Genomic DNA, 26,002 nt, shown 5'->3' with positions numbered 1-26,002 from the left:
TACACAGATTGCTCGATTTACACAGAACTCCTGTTGACAGTCGAAAACAAAACACTTCGTCTTACACTAAAGTGTGCTCAGTGGTGTTGAGTTCTTATCCTGACTTCTTTTCAGGATTCAGTTGTACACAGTGCTTGTGTAATTAGGCTGTGCTTTTGATTTTCTGCCCTTTCAGAGCAAAGATAAGGAGAACAAACAGAAGGGACAGACACACCAGTTTGTCTCGGTGTCCTTCAGCAATTCCACCTCATGTAATGTTTGTGGGAGAAGTCTGGCTAACAAACCAGCCCTCAGGTGTGAAAGTAAGTATGTTTTACCTGTACATGGTCGTTAATCATTAGAACTATCAGTAGATAATTATTTGTACATGTACATTAATCATAAGATACTCTCGTTTGCCCTAATTATCTTTCTTGATTTCAGTAACTTGACATATGCTAACCCACCGTGGTAATTAAGAGTATTAGCTATATGTGTAACACACACTAATCCACTCATACACATGTGTTTCTGTAAAAACACTGGTGAAATATTGGAATTTAGATACTCAGAATTTGAAGTTAGATATTCATTAGCTAGTTAGTGAAGCTAAACGCTCCTTTTATGAACAACCATTGAACCGTATGCGTGTGTTCATTGAGTAAACATGTGTGACATGCTATAATGTGCAGCTTGCATATAGAGGTGAGTAAGACTTGTTTTAAATGAGCAGTAAGATCACTTTACAAGCATGATAAACTTTATACATCACATCAGGCTGTATGGTAGGGATACATTGTTATTAAAAATGTTCACTTAGCTGAGACACTTTTTACATTCAGCAAAAATAAATGGACCTGAATCACATATAATTGACCCCTGTTCAATTCTGCAATTAATGCAGTTAATTCTCCTGGTTGGATGCAGAGATCAGTTTATTTAGCAGGGTTAATCTGTAAGCCAAAGAGGGCTCTGGTTTGATTCTACTGAAAGGCAGTAAACCAAGGGCAGATTTTACCTGTTGCCCAGACACTCTTATCTGCATAAAATTTACAATATATCCTCACCAGTTTAAACATGCCCATTTGTAATTAACAGTCATTAACCTGAGTATGATATTATCCCTTGATCTGATTATGGGAGCCAGGGGTCCTGGGGTTGAGTTGGCCCCTGTGTGTGTGTGAAATACATTTTGTGACTTTTAGATTTTATTTCCTAAGAGTGTGCTTTTGCAATACATGTATACTGCTGATGTGGTTTGGACTCTAGGCTTTCACATTGGCTAAACTGTATTCGTTTGAATGGGTACACATCTTGGAGGTCATATAGCATGTTGGATAGATACCAAAGGTAATCTGCCCAAACGGACTTTTATTTCCACAGTTAGAAGCCATATTATCAGCTACCCTAAATTTTTCAAAAGGTGTTATTTGATGAATTGGTCAACAATATATTTTATTTTTAGAGTATTTGGCCTGATGTTTTGAATTGATCATTATTGTTCTCTTGGAGTGGATATGATAAATTGAAATGTTGCGTTAAATGTTTGATTTTGTCAGATGTTGCTTTAATGTTTATCAGTGTAACATGATATTATTTTGAATATCATTCACTCATAATATTACTCACAAAGATATGAATTCATACATGTTTGATGTTCCGATTATCAAAAGATGAGTGCTTTCAGATTTAAATCATACATTCAAGAGTTTAATGACCTATCCTCAGAAAAACAGAATGCTTTTCTTTTAATATGCGCTGAGTAAACAAGAAAATATTCACATTCGGAATTTTTTTTCTTCAAATGCCTCGGGGCTATGACTGTTCCATTTCAGGCAGAGTAGACAAGCTAGATTGAAATCTTTATTAGGTCAAGAAGTCATGTTTTAATTGTAGTGGTTTGATTATTTTTTATCCATATTTAATCTGTATGATTACCTATGTAGATATTCTAATGTACCCAGTCTAATGCATGTTGTAATTTCCAAGCAGATCAACATGTCAAAACGCTTACTGCTCTGATTCAGTCTCGTAGAGCTGTTTTAAAACTGGGATTGGTATGCAGGCTGTTTGGGCATATGACAATGTGCCTTTTAGTACCTCCACTATTAATTTGTGTTCAGTGACCACGATCAAAAAGAAAAATATATTCATTGACTTGATTTAGTCGGTAGATAGGTGAAGCATGAAGAAAGAAGGTAAACTATAAACCATGTCTATAGCTGTCCACATAATGCTACACTTTGAACATTGTATTTTCTTTTATGATACTCCGTTACATGTATTTTCCTGTATATATTCTGAGAAATTTTTTGTTTCTTCAGAAGCAAGAAGTACAAGTCGCTCAGAATGTTTAAGGAGTGATTTCCACACATGGTTGTATTACACAAACCATAATAGCAAGGCTATTTGACAACAACAACAACAAAAAAGCATGGTCATGTTTCTATTATGGTAAAGGAAGGCCTACACTTGTGGTTAGAGTAATCTTGGATATACAGGGAAAAAAATAAAAAGAATATCCATGTAGACCTCTAACATACATGTAAATTCTAAAAAAAAAGGGTATTTGAGCAGCAGGTGGGCTTGGCTCTGATTCATTCCTTATGTTTCATATTTATATACAATACAATATAGTACAATTGCAATTGATGTGTGCGTTTAGCCAAAGAAAGCTTGTGATAGGGATAGGCTGCGTTGGGGTACATCTTGTATGGTTATGTTTCATATTAATAGATGGTAATGGACGGTAATTCATGTCTACATTTGGCCAAATGAAGTTTTGCTCCTAACATATATAAAATAGGCCATGCAAGCATGTAGTAGGTATGCTGTATTGGGAAACCTCAAAAAACCAACTGAAGGAATAATTATTGAATGTTGTTAGCACGCTAGACAGGATTACTACATGTGCATTGTATGTCAGTTTGTGGGCCAGACCAGACTAACACCTAATTTTTCATTTTTTTTCCACAGGCTGTATGATTAACGTTCACGAAAACTCCTGCAAGGAGCAGATTGTGCCATGTCCAAAGTTCAAGCAGCCAGCCAAGGTAAGCAGCATCAACTTTATGTACTGTATAGTCTTCTGTAATATCTTCTTCAGCTTCTTTGGACAAAAACTTGGCTTGCCTATGATATTACTACTGCATATAGGTGGGCTGTGATAATATTGTTTCATGTCAGTTTAAACTGCTTGTTGTTGTTTACCAATGTGTAAATATATGCCTGCTTGTAAGCTTTATACTTTATGATCATTCTCTGAAGTATGCAGTAACATTAAGTTATGGTCAGTGTCACATGTATCATCTTTGTTCACGTACTGAAATCCCGTTACCAGTGTCGCATTAAGAACATTTGATAGTACCTGTATGATGATACTGATGATGATGAAGATGATTATCAGATTTATTAATGGAACTTTGTAGAAATATTTTGTAATTTTTGGCCACATTGAGAATATATGTTTTATTCTTTGACAATATCTAGCAGGTTGTTTGGATTGCAAAACAAAATGTGCTCTATATATTAGTCCAGAGAAGTCTAATTTGTTGGCTAAATTGTAAAGGAAAATATGCTCTGTAGATTGGGGATAGAGGCCTCCATGGCTCAGTTGGTTAGCTTGCTAGCGCAGCGTGATGACAAAGGAGTCTCTTACGAATGCGGTCGCTGTGAGTTCAAGTCCAGCTCAGGCTGGCTTCCTCTCCAGCCGTACGTGGGAAGGTCAGTCAGCAACCTGCAGATGGTCATGGGTTTTCCCCCTGGCTCTGCCCGGTTTCCACCAACCCTAATGCTGACCACCCTCGTATAAGTTTTTGCCAAACTCAAACCAACAAAGTGTACACTGGATTTGTCTGTCTTGCTATGGATGGTGTGAAGAAGAAAGTCTTTTTGTATAGTCATACACTGCACAGCCTTGTATAAATCAGACAGTACAAATCAGGTCTATGGTACAAATCTACTTAACATTGGTTGCCTTGGCCTTCACATAGTGAAGATATAATAATGCCCTGTGAAGTTTGTCAGACTTTGGAAGATTTGCTGTGTGTATATATACTGATATTATTGTAAATTATATCCTGAGCAGGAAGCAAGCGAAACATGTGGTCGGATGAAATTCTTGCTGAACAGACAGATTATGATATCTCACACAGCTTATTCATGCACCTAAGCAGCCTTCTGTTTATCAGACAAAAAAAAGCAGGAAATAGCAAATGGTATGTCTTCCCCAAGCCTGATGTCTTGCAAATTAAACAAATTGCCAAGAAGCTGCGTGAAGATATACCACAACAACCAGACTTCCTGTTCTGGTCTCCTGAATGTGAACCTTTTGGTTCATAATCCTTTTGATAACTTTGCGATCTGGTTCATAAGTACACCAACCCTGGTTCTATAAGCTATTGATCATTTGGTTGCTCTGGAATGGTGAACTCTCCTTCTGTGGCTTTTTGCAAGGCATTACCCTGTACAAAATCATGGGTTTCTCAAGTTTTCCGTTGAGTTCTGATCTGATGTCAAGTACAGGGTACATTAACTTCCTCATGCTAGTTAACTTAAAACTGTACCCGAATACATGTACAATCTTGCAGTGCAGTGGGTATTATGACAAGCCCTGTTTTGATGTACTGCTTTGTCACTCTGTGTTGACAAAGTATATGAGGACATTGAAATATATATAGTTATTATATTTTGGCTGACAGCTGACATTGACATGTCACATGATCGTTGCTGTTGTAGTCATAACACCTGTGGTGGTCAGGCCCTATTAAAATGTGGAAGCTGTAAATTTTCTGCTATAAGTGATATGGCAAAATGTATATTAAATGTCTAGTAGATATCATCATAACAGGGAAGATATATAAAAGTAACTTATCTGTTGCCTTTATTTTATTGTCTATATTACCAACATTCTGTTCAACAAATCATTGATTGGAAAAATGAAATTAGACCAGTGTTCAGTACCAAGGTTTTCGTTCAAAATCAAGATTTATGGAACCTGTCAACATCACATTGCTAATACATGTACAAGGCCTTCTTTAATCTTATCACAAGTAAATGCCGAATTTTTTTCATTTATCCTGTTGAAAACATTTGAAACGTGCACCATTTTAAATTCACACAGTGGATTGAGCAAACAAGGTACATGTATATAAGGCTGTGGTATAACACATGAGGAAGGGCCTATGTCTACTCTACCTGTCCTTAGCTGTGCACCATTCGTTATCTCACCTGTGAGTATAGTACACCTTTCCTGTTGGGAACCTGTTATGAGCTGTGAATAAAGTGATTGACAAAACCACAGTGTTGTCCTACCTGGGCTCTGTGTCACCTGAGATCAACTACTAGACGTGGGATTAGTCAGGCTTAATCTCTGAATCCTCTCTCAGGCACCACCCACCAGTAATCCCTTTTCATCTACCCAAAGCTGTCGCCTAACACACACCTGTAATACCTGCGATTATACCAGCTGAAGCCTTTGATCTAATTCCCTTAAAAGTACAGATATGTACAAAAGTTTTCAAAAGTTTATATGTGTCTTGAATTGTTATATTTCAAGCTATTGTGTGAAAAGTGTCATTTCTGTACTGAAATAAATCTTCTCAATATTTGTCCTTCATTAGAGATAATGTCCACTAAGACCATTGGAGTTGCAGTTGTACTTAGGGGGGAAAGCACAGGTTTAAGACCACAAGGTCATGGGTTAATGTTCACTGTAACCTATTACTCTTAGTTTCACTATACATCAGCGGTTAATTACGCAGTTCATACAGAGGTGAGATGAACTCGTAAGACGCCCAGGTGAACTGCCGTCGCACTTCAGTTCTAAGTTCCGGTCTTATCTCGCCTTTGCTGCGCCGCCTTTCTTAAAGAAAGGTCCGGTTCCTGGAGGTCATGCAAGGATTATTGTAAACTAAGTCTCAGATTAAGACTTTGTTTGGTACTTTGTGATGACAGGTTTAGATGTCTGTATGCCTTAATGTATACAGTCAGACAACCCATGTGTTTCACACTGAATGAGTTGGAAACAGTGCAATTAAGCCTTCCAGGCATATAAATGTACAAATAAAGACCAGCTAATTAATACTTGCTTCTTTTAATTCACTTACTTTTGGAGACGTATTGAAATTGTTTTGTCTGTTAAAAAGTACAAGTGTTCCAAATCCATAATTATATTGACACAATCACAGATACATTGCTGGCATGCTTTTGTATTTGTCCTACAAGTTAACAATTTCATTGACCCAAAATAACGATTATTATAAAGTATCGTGTTTGTGTAGGTGGGCTTGTCAGAGTGTGATGTAGTATGAACAGCCATACCAAGGTGAATATGTTTGAGAAAAAAAAAAAAATATGTGTATTTCTTGTCAACCTGTTTTTGAAAACCCTTACAACCAACCAGGGTTGATGGGGAGGGGAAGTGAGAGGGGGAAGGTACAGCACTAAGACAGTGTGTTAGGGGTAGGTTTGCCAGAGAGGAACATGAATGATTTACCATGGGGATATGAGGTGCCGCGTGCACACATATATATATATATATATATATATATATATATATATATATATATAGATATATACAGGTCACTAACCCACAAATGGTTACTCCCTATCTCTTCCCAGTGCCATAGAGCCTCTCATTTGTAAACACACTTAAAGTCGCTGTCTTCTGGTCTCTTTTGTTTCTCCCATATCCAATATTTTTGGGATGAACTGATAGACAGTTTCTAAAACCAGATTGATAATGCTGGTGTAGGCTTGCTGTACATATAGTGATGTGTGAAACATGCAGTCAGGCATATTTTATGATCGTCAGGGTTAATTAGTCAGGTGAAAAAAGAAATCTTGTGTTTATGATTTCTGACCGATTTAATATGACACATGTGGCAGGAGATCGTTGAAGAACAAACATTTTCTGGTGTGTTTAGAATATCGTGAGATTCTCCCAGTGCACCAAGAACTTTGCATCATGAAACAAAAGGTACCTTTCTCCTTGCACCCTGGTGAACCTTGTTTTTTTTTTCCCCAAGCTGAACTGTGAATTGGCTTTATAGTTTCCCGGAATATGATTTACGAAATGCTGGACTTTAACACTAGAGAATGTGGGTGCGAGGTCCCTCATTAAGAAGTCAAACGTTTAAGTTTTTTAGAAGTACGTAGGCCGTTACCAATGTGTGAACAGTGGAGTGTTAGGGTGCTTCAGTTGGGAATGTAATCATTGCCCTCGTTCAGATAAATAAGGAGACGGATCCACCACAGTGTGGTGAATTATGGGCCTGTACTAGCGACAAGGTTAAGTGATCATGACAAGGTTGAAGGATTAAGGTGTAGTCAGGTTTTGAGTGCTACAGCATTTTAGGGGGAAGACAAAACAAGAAAATTGTAATAAATTATTAAATTATGATGTACAAAGCTCTTCACCATGTGCAAAAAAAACACATCCGTACTATTTAAAAGACAAAAAAGTAAGGTTTGTTCCAGTTTGTATTGATATTTCTGAAAGCATGTGATTGTATATTGAAATCCTTATTTTGTTATCAAAGTTCTTCGTGTTGAAAGCACATAGCACAGAAAGTCCTTACCGTTCAAAGTTCTTCATGTTGAAGCCCATAGCACAGAAAGTCCTTAGTGTTCAAAGCTCTTAGTGTTTGAAGCCCATAGCACAGAAAGTCCTTAGTGTTCAAAGTTCTTCGTGCTGAAGCCCATAGCACAGAAAGTCCTTAGTGTGGAAAGCCCATGGCACTGAAAGTCCTTAGTGTTCAAAGTTCTTCGTGTTGAAAGCCCATAGCACTGAAAGTCCTTAGTGTTCAAAGCTAATAGTTTCTCTATATAAGGACTTCTTGGGACAGATTTTGAAGGTCCATTGATTTTCGAATGTTTATTGACAAGAATGTTCTTCTTGTGATTGTGTGCATTAATCATGTCAACTATGTTAACATTGAGTAAGTGCTCTGATCTTTCTGACAGCTGTTATGAAAAATATTGATGTCAACTTAAATTATGTTGACATTTAACCTTCATGGAATAAACTTGTTGACACCTTAAATAATAAGGCATTAAGCTGAGTATAATGCCGAGTATTACCTGGAGCACACAGGTAAACATTAATTTACACACCTGCACTGATTAAGATAACTGATCACATGTCAGCATTAGATGATTGTGATAATTTTGAGTGTGAGCTGCTATCAAACATGACCATTATCATACTGGTTCTGCTGACATGTAACCTGAAATCTGGGCTTTTGTTTAGTTACCAACCACATGTTTTGCTTGGTTAAACTTTGTACTCACTTTGACATGTGAGGTAAAGTTTTGTATATCAGAAATCAGATATTTGCCATACCTGTTGTATCTGTACCTATGTATACCTGTCTCATATTTCTTTGTGTTTGTGTGACTGTACTTGTTTATTCTAGTCACTTATTGTGCTAAACTGTGTATACAGTTTTATCCATAAGCCATTGATTGACAATTATCAACAGTTACCCTAAGTATAAGGAATACTCTGATAGATGTTTTGGTTGGAGATGGGGAACATATTATACTCTGTCAAGTTCTAAAGTAAGTGAGTCTTTTGTCCAAGGAAAATAGAATTAAGACAAGGCTTTGCATTATGCGATGTAAAGTTTACCAAGTGGAATGGGCAAACAATTGCCTTATCTTAGCTGTACTTCTTGGCAGGTTTCAGTTTACCCAAGATCATAAGATAGTATTGGTCAAGTAAAAGGAGGTGTTCCTAGATTGCGAGATGGATTACCTAATTGATTCAGAGACTCCTGGATTGACAAAAACAATATGTCTAACTTTTCTAAGGTGTGTTATGTGAGGACCCTAATTCCTCCACCTTTTTGCGGATGAAAGAACAACTTCCAGTGCAATTTATGCACATTTGTAACTTGATTTTGGAAACATTGGTTGGATTGTCCAGTTTCAGGGCTTCACAGAAAGTATAATATTATCAGTCAGCACAGGATAATGCCTTCAGAACTTGCTTGAATCTTGCAAACTTGTGAAAAGGTTGAAGAATTACAGTAGTCAAGGGTTTGATCTAAGAGATAAATGTTGATAGAAGAATCATTCAGATGCATGAGGATCAACCATTATCAGTTGTCCGGAAATCGGACTGCTCTATTTTTCCAAGTTATTCACTACATTACTTTAGACTAGTATGCATATCTGCTATCGTCAAGTTATGATGTAATTGCGTAAATTCCAACTGGATGTAGACCTGACATTCTGCCCTTTACAGATCCTCCCCACTGCCATTTAATTGAGACAACGGAGGCCTTGTTTTGGACAGTGCAATATAATTTGAACAGCACCGTGTAATTTGGCAATGCTTGCGTACATTGGCAAAGGGCCAAATGAAATATTTGAGTGGATATTCATCCTTGAGATGACGCATTCTGCAGACGTGTAGAAAGTCTTAAGATACGTACAATTATCTGGTTTGCGATCTGGTTGCATCTGAAGCCCGTTTCTAGAACACTTATATCTTGCTCATTATTATCGCTCATTTTCTCTGGCCAACTCTGTGATGTCATGGGTCGGGTTGAACTGTCCTCATTCTGTCAAATTGATTGGCCAGCGGTATAGAGGAGCTAAGGGGTTGTCTTTCCTTTAAACGTCTACTACATGTAAAATGGAGAGTCCTTGAGCGAGGCGAAACGACCAGGGCGCTCTAGTTGCCGAGCAAGCCAGCCATATAGCGCTGAACTACAACGACAACACAGAAACATTGATTTCTTTAGAGAATTGATCGCCGGCTGCTTGTATTGTTTAAACAAGTGCTTCAGCCAGAACTAGGCCTGTATTGCTGGAGAGTTGATGTGGCTAGCCGGCCAGCCCTCATTGTGGAGGTAAACTGAATGGTGTCAAGAGACAGGGATTTGTCTGAGTGTACGCTTGATCGCCCAGCGTCAGTCTCGTCTTCCTCCTTCCTAACTACATCCGTCTTGAAGTTCCCTGCATCACCAGTTTCCACCCAATGGTAGGCCATTCTGTATGGTTGTTGTCTTTGCTGGTCTCTGTTTAGGTTGTCTTGTGCAGCTACTTATTTCAGCTATTGTAGATCAGACAATTGCAAGGTTGTGTTGAGATGTAGCATCCTCCTGTACATTGGTATGGAATTATTCATTTGAATAATACTACATGTGTGTCAGTGATTCTGGAATGTTAAGTGCTATTTAGTGTACAGTTCACCAGGATTGATCAAGATATACACAGGGGAAAAAATTGTCCATTTGAAAGATCACATAATGTTAAATGTATAATAATCATTTCAGCGATGATCATGTGGTCAGCTGTGAACCTCAGTCTAAAGTTGAAGATGCATTTGTCATTGTACTGACTGTTTGTGATATATGTCCAGCGGATGTATTATGTGACTGTCCTAAAATTTAAAAATTTTATGTTACCATAATAAAGAACTAATTGAAAGAAACAGAAACAATTTAGCTGTGTATATAAATGTCCATTGCAAGTCCACACCATGGGTCAAGTTAAACATTTTATTACCATGACCTTGAATCCTGAGTATTATACTTAGTTTTTTGAACTTCAGATTTGTTGGGGTGATGAGGCAGGGGAATCAGGTGGTTGTGGAAGAGGAAGTATTTTGGTTTAGGGATGTTAAAATTGCCAAAATAAAGTACCAGGGGTTATTGGGTAGAGTTTTACCAGGTACCATACTGATGGTGTTAGCAGGTGTTGTATCTAATGCGAGACTAAGTGAACCTCTTCCACCCACCTGGGACCCCAGCTTCAACTCTGTGTCTGAACACAGAGTATAAGCCATAACAAAGCCAGTAATCATTTTCACATTCATTATACATATATTAACTGTTTGCTCAGCATACCCGAATGTTGACATGATACCAGGATCTACTTATACAGCTTCCGTCTTTTGTTGTTTTTTTTTTACCTGTACTCCGTGATGATCTGCTCACATCCTATAATTGTCCAAGATGGACAGGCGAGAAGAAAGCCTAACAATTAGTGGCCCTAATTAACCAACCATTCTTGCCCTTGAAAACACTAGGATTTTTGAGCACAGGAGTCTGTGATTGGGTTATCCTGCGTGTAGCTGTTGGCATGAGTGAAGGGAACTCAATACCGCTCCCCTCCCACCTGTCTCACGCACAGTTCATATGTTGCACTAAAAGGTGAGTGACTGGTGCAGTCGTTATGGTAACTGATACTCTCCCAATAGGGGTCATGCAGTGCAGCTGGTACCATATCAGTGCTGATACTCACTAAACAGAAATTCCTACTCCATTTAAGAGTCTTCAGAGGGGAAATGAGGGGAAATTCGAGAAATCCTCTCCACCAGGAAAGGCTAGACTGTAGTGCTCTTTATCTTACTTCACTAGCAATAATTACAGCTCATTTTTTTTCAAACCTAAGCTGATGTTTTTTACCCATAAATATGTAAGTATCAACTTGTACTTTTCTATTATCACTGTTCATTTAACAACTTGACATATTCATTTCTTCATTATTGTGTCTGCTTCGAGGAAACTTACTGCAAGCACTTCTCAAAGATTTGAAAGCAAATTGCTTGACTGCTTGATAATGCTTCTCTGATATGAAGAAGGGCATGTTTTTGATAAGAATTATTTTCTGTTGATGGCCGTATTTATTATAATATTTTTTTTTATAGTGAGATATTTGATAAATTATATTTAAAAATATATGTGTTGGGGGAAATGCTGTCCTGTAAATTGTCCATAAAGAAAATTTCCATTTTGCTGACTGAAAATTTTGAGATTATTTTTATTTTTTTATTTATTTTTATTTTTTTATTTATTTATTTTTTTGATGCATCAGGTAATAGTGTGTTATGTTAATGTTTCTGCTGGTTCACATTTGAAAAAAATTGTTCAGCCAGACCATATACCCAAGTTGTCTGTGAATATCTAGAGGTGTGATGGTTGGTGACTGTGTGGCTTAGGGTCAAGGAAATACAGCGCATTCTTCAGCACACAGCGGAAAAACACCACACACTTAAAAGTAAGCCACAACTTGAACAGCTCGGAGCCAGATGTTGTAGAAACTGTCGCCCATGCTAGGATGCTTGTAATGAGGCCATGAATATAATGACTGAGGAGGAAAATATTTAGGTTAAATTTGATTAGGGCTCTGCTTATCCTGAAGATATTCAGCTGCTTGCCCCAGACCTTACTGGCCAGGACCTTCAAATTAACATTTTATGCTTTTTTGGCTTTATTTAAGCTTTTATAAGAAATTATTTTATGCTGGAAAGTTTATAAAACCTATTTTTGATTTGTCAAATACCCATGGTAATTCATGATACTATTGAACTCACAGAGTTGCAAAGTTAATGTAACACCCTAAAAATTTTGTCCAAGATAGCTTAAATTTACTTTTAAAGGGTGAAATTACGGTATGGTGTGTTTTTAGCAGGTTTAAGGTAACAGTGAAAACCTGAATCTGAGCCAGCCAGTGAATCAGGTGTGGGGAGATGTTAATAGACCAGTACATTGCCCTAGTGGCTCAGTCAAGATAAGGCCATCAGAGAGTTCAGACTTTTAGCTGCTCTCCATTCACTTACTGATGACTGGAGAATACTCAACAGCTCTGAAGGGAGAACAGGGATGGAGTTTGTCTGCCCCTGTGTCAGGGATTCTGTTTGATCTGTTCTGTAAGGTGCCCCTGAGGGTGACTAGTACAGAACGTTTCCCCATAGTTCCTACACCACTCCGCCTGTTTTAACTGACCACTGTTAACATCAGCCAGATGTGCAGTATGGTCAGTCAGTCATAATTCTGCCAGATGGTTCCAGCCGTGGGTTGTGTGTAGATTGCCACTGAAGAAATTTTGAAATTGTGGTTGAGTTTAAGCTTGTCTTTGGGTCGTACTGATGTTTTCCAGGTGTAATAACTATTCCTGAGTTGGTTTAGGAGCCTGGAGATCTACCTGTCCTCTGTTATTGAGAAGCCACAGAGTTAACGAGTGTTGGTCATCCGCCCACACAGAGCTTGTGTAACCTGTGTATGTTTGAACTCAGCAGACTGACTTGTTATCTGGGTTTCTCTTCAAAAAAAAAAAAAAACAATGACGGGCTTGCTGGCTGCATACAGTACCTACAAGTACTGAGTGCAGTCAAAACATCAGGGAAACGTGAAGCTCATGATATGTACTCTCTGCCAATGTTGTCTGAGTAATCTGTCTTGAAGGAACAAGACATATAGCTTGAAGGCGTACAAGATATAGCTTGGAGGCATAGAAAAATTACAACTGGGAGTGGCGTATAGCTGGTTATTTTGCGCCTTTCCAGCAAACCAATAGACCCTTGCTCAGGAATCCATCAACTGCTGTGCACCTGGAATCTGGAATCTGCGTGTACCTGTACATCACAGGATTTGGTATTCGTTCATAACCCTGACAGATCATCCCTGCTGACTTCATTGTTCAGCACTGGTGTATAATGTGACACTGACCTCCTAATTAAACTGGTTTTTGCAGAGTTCTTTACAAAACTATGGACATTATGACTCAAGATAAATTCGGTTTCATGGAATCATTTCAAATTTTCTTGAAGGTGCCCCGTGATGGCAATGGGCCCTTGGCGCAGGGCAATGCACCCAAGGAGAAGCCGTCAATTTTCTCACAAGGTAAGTGCTGATTCTTTCACTTTAATGTCCTTAGATAGTTATTATTGCTAATATTATTAACAAAACTAACAAAACCCAAAACGTGTATGATCATAAGAACTCAGAATTGGACAAAATGGGTATGTTAGTCCAAAGTGGACGGTCAAACACAGTATTCTCAGCTGCAGGAAATTGACTGCTAATCTTGTTTTTAAAGCAACATGTCAAGTGGTTTCAGTTGGTTGGAAAAATCCTAAGCTGAGATTTAGTAGTTAAAATTTTACTGTCCGTTGGGCTGAACTGAGTACTGTAAGTAACATAACGTAATTTACCTTGTGGTTAAATTCTAGCTTCCAACTCTGAAGGCCACATGTGTACAATTAGTTTTTTGTACATACACTTCTGAAAAGGCCAGTTCACTTTCAAGATTTGAAGTTTTATTAAAATTCATTGACTTGCTAATCTACAGTGATTTATGCAGTGATTTGTTAATTGCAAGGTATCTCTGGGTCCTCTGCAGACTTTGCTTTCCATGTCAACCGACTGTTGTGTACATCACTATCCAGAAAAATCCCATGGGGACTGGTTAGAATGTAATTAAATGTACAACCTTGTGCAGTGGCAGCTAGGCTAGCATCCATACAGGATACATGCTAACTGTTATCTTGACTAGATGATATCCTCTGCTAGACGAGGCTGTCATATTCTCATGAGGTAATGAATGTCTTCACACGCTTCTGCTCATGATGAATAGCCAGGCCACAGGTGTTCTGCTGACACATGATAAGACTATTTTATATTGGATCCATATAATTAATAATTACCAGTTGAACGTTTACATAGTGTGTCTCTTAGCTATTATCATATGCTTCGATGATACTGTCTTATATTATGTACATATTTTAAAAAAAAATGATTTCAGGAGATTATTACACTTCATGGAATGATGATAGATAAAGTTTCATTGATATTTTAGTCAGCAAAAGGTGACATAAAGTAGGTCAAGGTTACCTACATAAATTTTAATGATGATTAACTTCTCCTAATATTTATATTGTATTTGATGTCTTTCTTTTCTTTTTTCTTTTTTTTTTTTTTTTTTTTCATTTTAGTAATGGCTGAAATATATTGTGGGAAAATATCTAGAATGAGAATTACTATCAGGTTGTTCGAATCCAATAAAACATCTTTTTTTTTGGAATATAAAAAAAAACTTTCTGCAAACTAGTGATAGATCACCTGCCGGTATTAATTAGTGTGAATTGACCTGTTTGGCTGCCATTTTTTTTCTCACCTGCCAAATGGACAGTGTGACAAATATCTTCTCATTTCCTGTTTTCCTGCTGGCCTTACCCATTTTATAGTATGTAGGTACACACGTATGAAAAAAGGAGACACCTAGAACAATACCGACTATACCATGTCTTTTTTTTTAAATCCTGAATCATTTCTTATAAACAATAGATGAGTTCCGCAAATTTTCAGCAATGAAAAGACTAAAACCATGTATATTTTGCTTAAATTTAAATCTGCAAAAAAGCATATTTCCAAAATAACATGTACAAGTATGTTTTATTTTCTTTATTTTCTTCTTTAGAAAGTGATTACATTTGTTTGTGTATGTTTATATGGGAATAATGTTTAGAAAGTACAGAAAGTAATCCTGATGTTTTAGAGTGGAACAAAATGATAAAGCCTGTATGCTGAAATTTAATGTACTGCTGTGCTCAGAAATTCCAATCGTAACATCAGTGATGTACTCAAATAAGGTAGCCACAGGCTTAGTTAGAATGGGCTAAATTATATTCACTAGAGGGGTAAGCAAATTAAGTCAGATCTAGAGCAAAAATGTAGAGAATTATACCTTTAGTTCAGAAGCCATGAAATGAGGAATCCTATACTCCTCCCAGGCTTTTAATAGTGCTACTTGTGGTGCATGTTAAAATATGTGCATACTTATGCATGTAGCTAGCTGGGAATGTCCGAGTAGGGTTATGCATTAGTGATAGGACAGCCTACTAAATTAAGGTATTAATTAGAGATTAATTGAGCAGCTGTTGGGAATGCGCTCTTCTGGTGACGGTCAAGACAGGTGAGAAGGGCAGAGTTATTTTGGCCGAGGATACAAGCTATGTGCTGCTAAGGTCCGAGAAAATTAGGTACAAATTCTTGTAGCCGTTTCTGGGCTGAGCTAAGGTCATTGTGTTCAGATCATTCTATTAGGTCGAGTTTGGCTTAGGTCATATTTTTAAACATGCAACCCTTGATCAAATTTGACACTTTATCTGACCCCAGAAGGATTCCCCCAAGGTATCAAAAGTGCAGAGTAGAAAGTATATATATGTAGGATGCATGTCAAGATAAAGATTTCATTTCTCCCATTAAAAAAGCATTATAAAATGAAGTTTTGAATTTTAGAATATTAAAAGTAATTGATAAATTAATGTGTTTCCTTTAAATAAACGTTTGAGTGATCTGTGTGGTTGAACATTTGACCATGTGAAGCTGAATATCAGGCGTTTTGGATCATTTTATACAGCAGGCAGTGTGTTCATTTCATTATTTGACCAGCTTTCTGAATATGTATTCTTTGGGAACAGTAGATCCAGGGCCCACCCTGGCTCGAGTCACACCTAAAACTTTAAAGAGGAAGTTGCAGCTTCCTTGCTTGGCGTTCAGTATGAAGGGGATAGTGCAACTACTGCTTGACCCGTATCAGTGTAATGGCTCAGGCTTACTTGCCTTCGGTAAGGTGTCTCAGTGAAGCAGCACTAGATAAAAGAGCGGTGGAACTCCGTCCTGCAACAAGGAGGTACATTACATGCACTCTAAGGATTCCGTCGTCGTCATATGACTGAAAAATTATTAAGTATGACGTTAAACCCCAAGCACTCACTCACTCACTCTAAATATGTATTGAGTGAATGGGGGAATCCTTGAGAGTCGCTAGTAGATGTGTTTAGATAATACATAAGTCATATGGACAGGAACGTGCACAGAAGCTGAACATAGGGATGTTTGAGATCAACATGCCATGATGGTATAAGTGAGATATTCTTGAGCACTGCGTAAAACAGCTATCAAATAAATAAATAAATGAATGATATCAACATTTTTCATATGTGCACTGTAAAAGCAAATCTTATTGAATGAAAGCTTTTGGGTGTTTGCATGCTGTAGGAATGCATGTGAAATAAAGTTGTGGTAACAAAGTACAATGCAAAACATATACTAGTATTTCTTGTAGGAGAATGAGGGCTCCCTGAACTCATTTCAAAAATTGCCCATCTACATCTACATGTGCACATGTTGTCATATTGTTTTGGGAAAGGAAATGTTGATAGCTAGCCCCTGGTCCATTCATGGAGGGAATGCCTGTCAGCTGTTCATACCACAAGTCTCACTATGATGTGGTTTATGTGGTGTGACCAGGTTCACTGGGGAATTCAACCTTTTAGTCAATCCATATACATCTGCCACTCAGCAAACTTAAAAGAATTTCTGTGTTTTCCTAGGGAAAAAAATCCACAACAGAATTTCCAGAAAAATGAAAAAATGAAAATGTCAAAAAAAAAATCTGAAAATGTTTTCTTTTGTACTACCTTTTTTGTTTGTATCCTCTGTATTTTTTTTTTTTTTTTTTAGCTTTGTTTTTAAAGATTTCTGAAGTTTTTTTTTTTTATTCTTATATATTTCCATGCGTTGTACAGGGGCATCACACTGATCTAGTGGTACTGGATACTCTCAATTTATTTTAGCAGTGTTACTAACTAGTATACAAACACCCCTACCTGCAGCTATGCAATACATTCTCTGAGGTTCTAAGTTTTACTCAAGACAAAACATGCATTGAAACCATAAGACTGAGCTCGAAGAATTGTATTTTGGGGGTTATTTAGTGCATTTCTAATTTAGCTAAGACTCGGTTTTGTGTTTACCTGGTTGTCCATTAAAGGCTTTGTGTCTAGGTAATTGTGACGTGCCCGAAACAGTGGCAGTGACTCGCTTTAGCAATCATAATAACTGTTGCCAGCTAGTATTTATAGCTGTACGATGAGCAGACAGCATCCTGGTTGAGGTTAAAATAAGCTACTTGTGTAAACCACTCAGAACCAGTCATATTTTCCTTTATGTGTAGCACTTTTTGCTGAGGTGTAGTCATCGTAAATATTTTTGTTACACTTACGCTCTTGTGCATAAATACTGGCTTCCAAACTTAGCCTGGAATACAGGAAGAAGTAAGTATAGTCATACTTAGTGTTTCTTAATAAATATACACTTTTAGTGTGGTTTTATCCTTGTCAAGTAAAGGATTTACCATTTCTGAAGTATAAACAAATTGTAAAAGTTGATCATTCCTTATTTTAAGCATTTAAATCTATTCATGTGCATCAGCTCTTGTTTTTAGTTTAACCTCATATTCAAGAATATTAATGTCAGTTATGCGATGGTGATCAGTTTTATGGTGGAAGGAAATCAGACTGCTGGTGATAAACTGTCAACCTTTGGCAAGTTATGGACAAACTTTCCCACCCGTGACATGTGGATACTTCTGTTCTTCTAAAGGAACGTCAAACTGTGCAAAAGGTCTCACAATTATTGTCCACATTTTTTTGTCACTAAGATCTGCTAGACAGTGATAAAAGCTAGAGAAATCTACAAATTCCCTGTGTAAGACTAAGACAGACACATAATCTTTTGACTGCAAGTAGAGAATACGCAATGGAACTGATGCATGAAATAATACCAAGCAATGAATTTTATCTTACATTTACCACTTTTTATTAATATTCAGATTTATGTTCTTTTCGCAATGACTTTATTAGACTCAAACTTATCAAGCTCAGTTTTATGAGGACTTTCAAGCAGCAAAAAAGTACAAGGTAGGCCAATCTCTACGAACTTAACATTAAAGGAAGAAAAATGACCACTTTTTTCTTCCGTTGACATTTGTCTATTTTAAGACAGAATAATGATGTATCTAAAGACCTGTGAAAGCCCAGTTTGCACATGGAGCTGAAGAAGTACTGTGTATTCGTCTGTTCAGAATTTTTTTAAATTGAGTGTCATGAAAAGTTAAGGCTGGGAGTTGTGCTGGTGGTATGACTCGTCTGGCTGGTTTCTGTCTCCATCATGGAAAAAGTGAATGAGCCCCATGTCTGGAACATCACTCTATTTCTCCTAAAGTTTGGAATGTAAAAATGCACTTTCAGAACACCTTTAAAGGATACTTTTGATACCAACATGTAAGTTTTTCTGTTAAATTAAACGAACTTCACAAAAAACTCTTAACGTGGCCCTGTGAGGTAGATGAATCAATCAGGATCAAGCAAAATGTGTCACTTGAAAAGTGCTAACCTTGAGGTGAAATACAGCTTTTGCTGTACTGGATGTTCATAGAAAGTAGTAGAAACTTTTTCTTGCATTTACATGTATGTTTAATATCTATTTTACTTTTGGACTAGTGTTTTTATGCCCTGCACAAGGCCATTCCACGTATATATAATGTGAAGAGTAACACAACACTTAAGAAGGTATTTTCAGCAAACCTGACCTAAAAGACAAAAACTGCCAAACAGAAAGAGGATCTTGCTAGATTTGAACACACTACCCCAAAGGCCCAGTATTTTCTACTCTAAATTCTAATAAAGGAAATTGTGGATTCCTTAAATTTGGCTTCGTATGAAAGAGACATGAACCTTTACCTTTGACCAAAACCAAGGGATAGTAATATGGGTCTGTCCATGCATCTGTCAGTCTGTCTGTCTGACAGCGTGTCCGCTCATCTTGATTTCCATTCAGTAACTGCTTTCATTGTTGTCCAATTGTGATAAAATTGTGGGCACAGACTGATTTTAACGCTCATCAGATGAAGTTTGAAAAACATCTTAATCCATTCATATATGTCTTGCATGTTTAGTGTAGGATATAGATTTGCTGAATTTGCAAGTGGGGCCGAATAGGTATGATTTTAAACCTGACAGTCTTTGTGGATGTTCATTGAATGATATTTGCTGAATCTGTTAGAAAGAAAAAGTTAGACAAATTTGATTGAGGTAAATACAAATGCAGCAAGACTGAACTTTGGTAAACTACAAAGTGAACTTACATGCAAGTATATGTAGACGTGTGCCGAATAGCGCTTGATTTCATTAATAGTTTAAAGAAGGTCATAGAATCAATGGAATATATTAATGTGAAGAACAGAACCAATAACAGTAAAGTAATCATAGCAAATGTCGAATATGGAAATCATTGTTGAATTGAATACAAGAAATTTTATTTGCATGGAAGGCAAGTTTAATTAATTAGAAAGTGACAGTTAAAATATGTTTTACTTTTGCTCGGTTTAATCTGAATCAGAAAAACTGATTGAAATTTACAGCATATAGACAACATATCAGGATTCGTTTGTATGATAGCTTTCATATTATCTTAAATACAAGTTAAATGCCAGTTTTTAACTCGGACAGAAGATTATATTATGCATATGTTTTTATTTTTAAAAATAAATGGGCTAAAAGCCAGAACTGTATCACGGAGTCTAGACACACTATTATTGGGGGTTTTATCACAGGCTAATCCTTCCTGTGGCTATGTATCATTCAGGTTATATTTGAAAAGCTGTCAGAGTTAAGGGGGGGGGGGCAGGTTTTCAAAGCAAAATGGGCTCAAAGAGGGGAATGCTATGCAGTGGGCAGACTGGCTTGTTCCATTTCACCTTTGGTAGGGCCTTGGGCTGTTATTGTGTGTTGACCAGCTGGTGGTTTTCCCTGTGCTATAAATAGCCTTTGCCTTCACAAAGCCAGTGGGTTGGCTGAAGGGGTTTGATCATGTGGAGGCCAGCAGGAAGGCAATATGCAGTAGAGGCAGACAAGGCAGGCCAGTTAGTGGGCCACGCACGCCCCCTAGTCTGTCACTACCTGGAGGGCTGAACTCCACATCTGAGGAGGTGGTCAGTTACCTAGCTTACCTGAGTCAGTCATAAGACCATTTCACCATAATCATCACACGTGGAGAATTTACCTGTAAATTACCTGATGGATTCATCTACGTTGTTGTACCATACCATGAATCTGCCCTAGTGTGTATCATTCTTACTTGAGACAAGATGTCGCACGAATTAGCCGTGGAGTTTGAAGCGCCATCATACCTGACTTATAAAGAAGGTAGATATGAACTAAGCCAACATTTTGTCATGTACATACTGAGGCAACTTTTAAATAGATGTGTACATAAGTGTTTTTCTCTACATTCCTGCTAGCTTATGTAAACCAGGTCATTGTTTCCTGTTCATTAGTGCGGGCAGGTAGTTGTATACTACAGCTGGTGTGTAGCATCATATACAACACTGTTACTCTCACCCACATTCTTGCTTTCTTACAGCCAATTATGCTAACCTAGTGTATACATTCTATAGCTTGGACTGTCCTTGTTGTGGGTAATATGCTTGGTGTGTGGTCAGATTGTGTGTTGGGAGGGGGGTACTAGATAAAAGACGTAATGACTGCTTGTTGGTATATCACTGAAATGTTAAGTGCAGCATAAAAATCTGCACAGGCATACATTCATTAGATAAAACAATGAAGCTGGCCTTCCTGACCCTAGCTATGGGAGCATAATGCTTCAGACTATGTATTACCAAGGCCATGTCAAAAGTCATTTTATTTCTGCAAAATGTTTCGGTTGAACCTTCCTTAAACTAATCAAGCTGTATTGAAACTAACAAATAACAAGACTTAAAAGCTCTCAGCATTATATTTTGAGTTGCATTTTATGGAATTTCTTAATGCACTGTCAGAATGTCACCTTTAATGTTTAGGATCAGATCTTTAAAATTTTTTCTACATATGCATGGCCTTGATTGTACAGTTCCAATGAAATATTTCATAAGGCTTCAAAATGTTACTGGTCTTGATGGTCCATGCAAGAGCACGTATTGCAAGAGTAAGACTATTGTATATACCTATTTTAAAACTATTTAAAGATCCTTCATGTCATTATGTGGTATGGTACAGAATACAGCCATCCAAAAACAGACAAATTGTATGAGCTAAATTCCCATTTCAAGATGGGCAGTACTACGTACACTCACCACAACTACAGAGCAACAGTGGTCTCATTAGCACCCAGTCGCAGACAGTGGCCACATTAGCATCCAGTCGCAGACAGTGGCCACATTAGCACCCAGTTGTAGACAGTGGCCACATTAGCATCCAGTCGCAGACAGTGGCCACATTAGCACCCAGTTGTAGACAGTGGCCACATTGGCACCCAGTCGCAGACAGTGGCCACATTAGCATCCAGTTACAGACAGTGGCCACATTGGCACCCAGTCGCAGACAGTGGCCACATTGGCATCCAGTCATAGACTGTGGCCACATTAGCACCCAGTCGCAGACAGTGGCCACATTTGCATCCATTCGTAGACAGTGGCCTATGAAGTTAGTGGCCTAAGTGCCTTTCCATGGCCAATAAAACGGCAACATTTCAGGTAACACTGTCGACTTACATTTTCAGTTTCTTCATTGTTTACACCAGTTTACTGCAAATAGTGATACAGTGTATAATGCAGAATTCCACGAAACGCTTATCTAATGTAATAATCATTCTCTGGCTAGCTTAAAGCTAAGGCTGTGGAGTGAAAATTAGCACCCAGCTCCCAATTGTACTGCAGATCTCATAACATTTCATCTTAAAAAAAAATGAACAATTACCTGATATATAAGAGGTCATTAACCTGGACTAATTACATCTGCCCTCTCGTGCCTCTTGTCTTGTTAAATATCAAACTTAATCAACCAATAAATCATTGTAATGAAGAATTATCTCATCATCACGATGAGCTTTCAGTCAATTATATCTTGCTTGTGAAAACACAGAGAGGGTTGCGGCCAAGTGGGTTTGGATGCTAACCTTCCCTAGCATTATTACATTCACAGGTGTCGGTTCAATCCCTGGCCTTGGACAGAGAACCTAGATTCCGTGGCCTTGTTCATTGAAGACAACTTGTCTTCCACCAATGTATGTCATATGTCACATGTAGGAAAGTGCTTCAGTAACTTACCATAGGTCATTTTTTTTTTCCTGGTCACACCTGTTTCCTTCTTCCATGAGCTTATAGTCATAGTTTGTTAAGTATTCTTGAGTATGGGTTTAATAGACGTAAATTAATCCCAAAAAAATAGTACTTAACGTAAATAGCCACAGGCCTGTATTTAGTAGGTAGATAGTGTTTATCATGACGATGTAGGCCTGATCTTATCTTATGTGTAATTTTCTATGAAGGGAAATGCATCTGTTCTATGCAAACATTATTGACTTGGCAGCTAGGACTGCATGGTTGTTCTGTGGATTTACACAAACCTGTAGCAGAGCCAGGTCAGCTGGGATGGAGGAGATGCTACTGAAGATGCCAGGGAAATTGAGACAAAGTACATCAGCTGTAGTAGTTAACCTATAAATAATCTTCAGATAGACGTGACTAGAGATGATATGGGATATACAGGGGTTGTTTATTAGCGAAGGCTAATCATATACATGTACATTCAGATTTATAGCTACAACCTGGTGAGAAAAACAACTATAGTTCAGCCTTATAATGCTAAGTTATTTGTTCATGTCATTATGCACCAGCACTGTACACAGTTTTTTTTCACCCTAAATTACTGGTATAGCATGTTTGGAAAATCCAGTCACTGCAGCTGGAACTGTCTCAGTTCAGAGTGTTATGCTCGAGGTGTTTTAGTACTTCATTCTCAAAAAAGGACTTACTGAATGTTTTTTGTCATATACAGTGATGTAAGTGATGTTAATTGGATTATGCTGAAAAAAGGAGCAAGTTGTGGCCAAGTAATTCAGATGCATGTCTTTCATTTGGTTGGACAAAGGTGGTGAGGGTTCAATCCCAGCCTTATCAAACAGGAAATTTGTAGATCCCCTCACTCATTCTGTTCGAAAGTTTGTCAGTAACTTGCCATTTGGTCAGTTGTGTAGCTCTGCAGGCACTCCACCCATTAAACTGACCAATATCATAATACATAAACAATTATTGAGTACAGCACCAAGATTAAAAACATATTAAAGGCCACAGATATGTTGTTTGAGGACGGTTTCATGCACACAGCTTGATTGATGATAAGAGATTTGCAACGGTTTGCCTTGCCTTAACATGATTGATATGATATGTATGATATTTGGAATTTCTACATTTGTAGCCTTCATGGTCAGGTAGTGTTAAACCAGTTTTTATTGGGGATCATGATCACTACCCACTTGACCAATACAAGTGCGATGGAACCATGGTTTTTGCAGCTTTTAAGCCAGCTGTTTTACTATTCACCAATACTGTAGAGCTGTATTGAGTGCTTAATTGTCAGGTACATGTAGTTGGCAAGATACAGTCCTTGAACTGCCAGTTTGCTTAAACCTGATGAGTTTATGGAAGTTAAGGAAAACAATCATGCTGCGAAAGAGCCGTGAAATTGGCAAATAAGAACTGGATGTTGCAAGGCATATGAGACAAAACGTGTGTTTTCAAACATTTGCAGTACTATTCAGAAGTCTTCATGTGCTTATGATCTGCCTATGTCATTATACATTCTGGTCATTGAACATATTACTTTCCCTGTACAAAATTCAGGGATGCAAACAGTGTTGACATTTTTATTTTGACACAGCTGGGCCAAGTGTTGCATGATGATTTCATAATAGGTATAAACAGGCTATGTGTGAAATACATTTTAATAATAATAAAATATACCTGCCAGGTAGTTTGTCAATAGCCAGCATGTTATAGAGTGATTGTCATGTACACTGAGGCAGTGTCTACCACAGTTAACATACATGCCGGTATATCACACCTGGAGGGCCTCCGAGGCCAGCACACTAGCACACCAGCATGGTGCAATGAAACAGGAGCCTCCCACCAATGCAGTTGCTGTGAGTTTAAGGCCAGCTCATGATGGCTTCCTCTTCGGAAGGCCTGCTAGCAACCTGCGGATGGTCGTTGGTTTCCCCAGAGCTCTGCCCGGTTTCCTATCACCATAATACTAGCCGTCTTTGTATAAGTGAAACACCAATCAAATAAATAAATAAATATCACACCTGTATATCATAAGAACATTATTAAATCAGCTAATTTATTTTGTGGACTGACTATTATGTATCCTGATGGAAACCTCTAAAATGAGTGGCATTATTTGGAGTTCATCATGTTTTTGCCTCTCACTGTCCTGTTCTTGAGTTCAAATCCACTGATGATCGAAGATTGTGTTCAGACTCTTGAGGTGCAACAGAAAAGAGTGTATTCCTGATACAAATAACTTGTAAACAGAGACAAATTAAGGCTGGAAAAACAGTTTTCATATTGCCTGAAATGACCTTAACACTAAATGTAACCCTGGTTGTATGTCCATATAAGGTGGGTGTAAAGTCAAGAACAAGGTAGACCTGTATGAAAACATTTTGAAAACATTACTGTCAGTGACAGTGTTGCACAGCTAAATTAGTCAAATCAAGTCTGCATATGGCTTAAATTGACATTAATGAAATACCCTAAATAACCATAAATAAAGACTAACTAGCTGATTTTTCCTGATTCTGAGAGTTCTATTTAGTTTAGAAAGGTGTTTTGATGTGTGCTTGGAACACGGGATAATATTATACAGGAAAATTGTAAGTTTCAGAACCAAAAATAATATTTTGAGACATTTATTTTCTTCTAAAAATGCATTTTTGTTGGCGAAATTTTTTGTCATTTAGGGTAATTACATTTTTTTAGGGAAATGTTGTCACTTCCTCGTGATTATCATACCTGTCCCTTTTACGCACACATATATACAGCATCTACACTTTATTGTCCCCAGAAACGAATTAAAGTAACGCCTTTATTATTATCATAACAATGGGGGATTAAAGTATAAGCAGATCAAATTCTCTCAGCTTGAGTCATATGATCAAATATACACACTATGGCAGTGTAAATGTACGTCAACTGTTTCATTGATCTGGTGCTCCTATACTGTAATCTCTACCTCCAACATTCTTTGAAAAGTGAGTCAGATTGGAAGTGGTAATACAACGAGTGAAGCTGTTATTGTCAACAAGCCTGTTTAGTCATGTAGGTGTTGTGTCGAGGAGTAAAGTGCTTCACCTTAAGTTTATTATGTAAAAATGCATTTTCAGACACTCATAAAGGCCTTAAAATGATAATTTTGATGTTGACGTTAAAGTTTTTTTGATAAGAAAAGACTGTGAAGTGGCCATATAAGGCAAGTGAAACAAATGCAGTACATGTTTTACCCTTGACCTACAATCAGGTTCATTTACTTCAAGAGCTGTGTTTAACAGATGGCATGGATGTATTCAGGCACTACAAATTACATCTTTATGATTGAAAAACATGT

At 37.6% G+C, this 26,002-nt stretch overlaps 1 protein-coding gene across 5 annotated transcripts in view; it reads left to right on the top strand.

The window, feature by feature from the left end:
• Positions 1-26,002, top strand: part of LOC135472312 (A-kinase anchor protein 13-like) — a 177,856-nt gene that overhangs the window by 121,416 nt on the left and 30,438 nt on the right. For all 5 annotated transcript variants that reach the window (XM_064751764.1, XM_064751768.1, XM_064751765.1 and 2 more), the window contains 3 exons: positions 176-302; positions 2,956-3,032; positions 13,544-13,616. In XM_064751764.1, coding sequence (XP_064607834.1) covers positions 176-302; positions 2,956-3,032; positions 13,544-13,616 — 277 coding nt within the window. The remainder of the gene's footprint in view (positions 1-175; positions 303-2,955; positions 3,033-13,543; positions 13,617-26,002) is intronic.

This window comes from Liolophura sinensis, chromosome 8 (assembly GCF_032854445.1).
Source record: "Liolophura sinensis isolate JHLJ2023 chromosome 8, CUHK_Ljap_v2, whole genome shotgun sequence".
Taxonomy (NCBI): Eukaryota; Metazoa; Mollusca; class Polyplacophora; order Chitonida; family Chitonidae; genus Liolophura; species Liolophura sinensis.
This window is presented reverse-complemented; position numbering and strand designations above follow the sequence as displayed.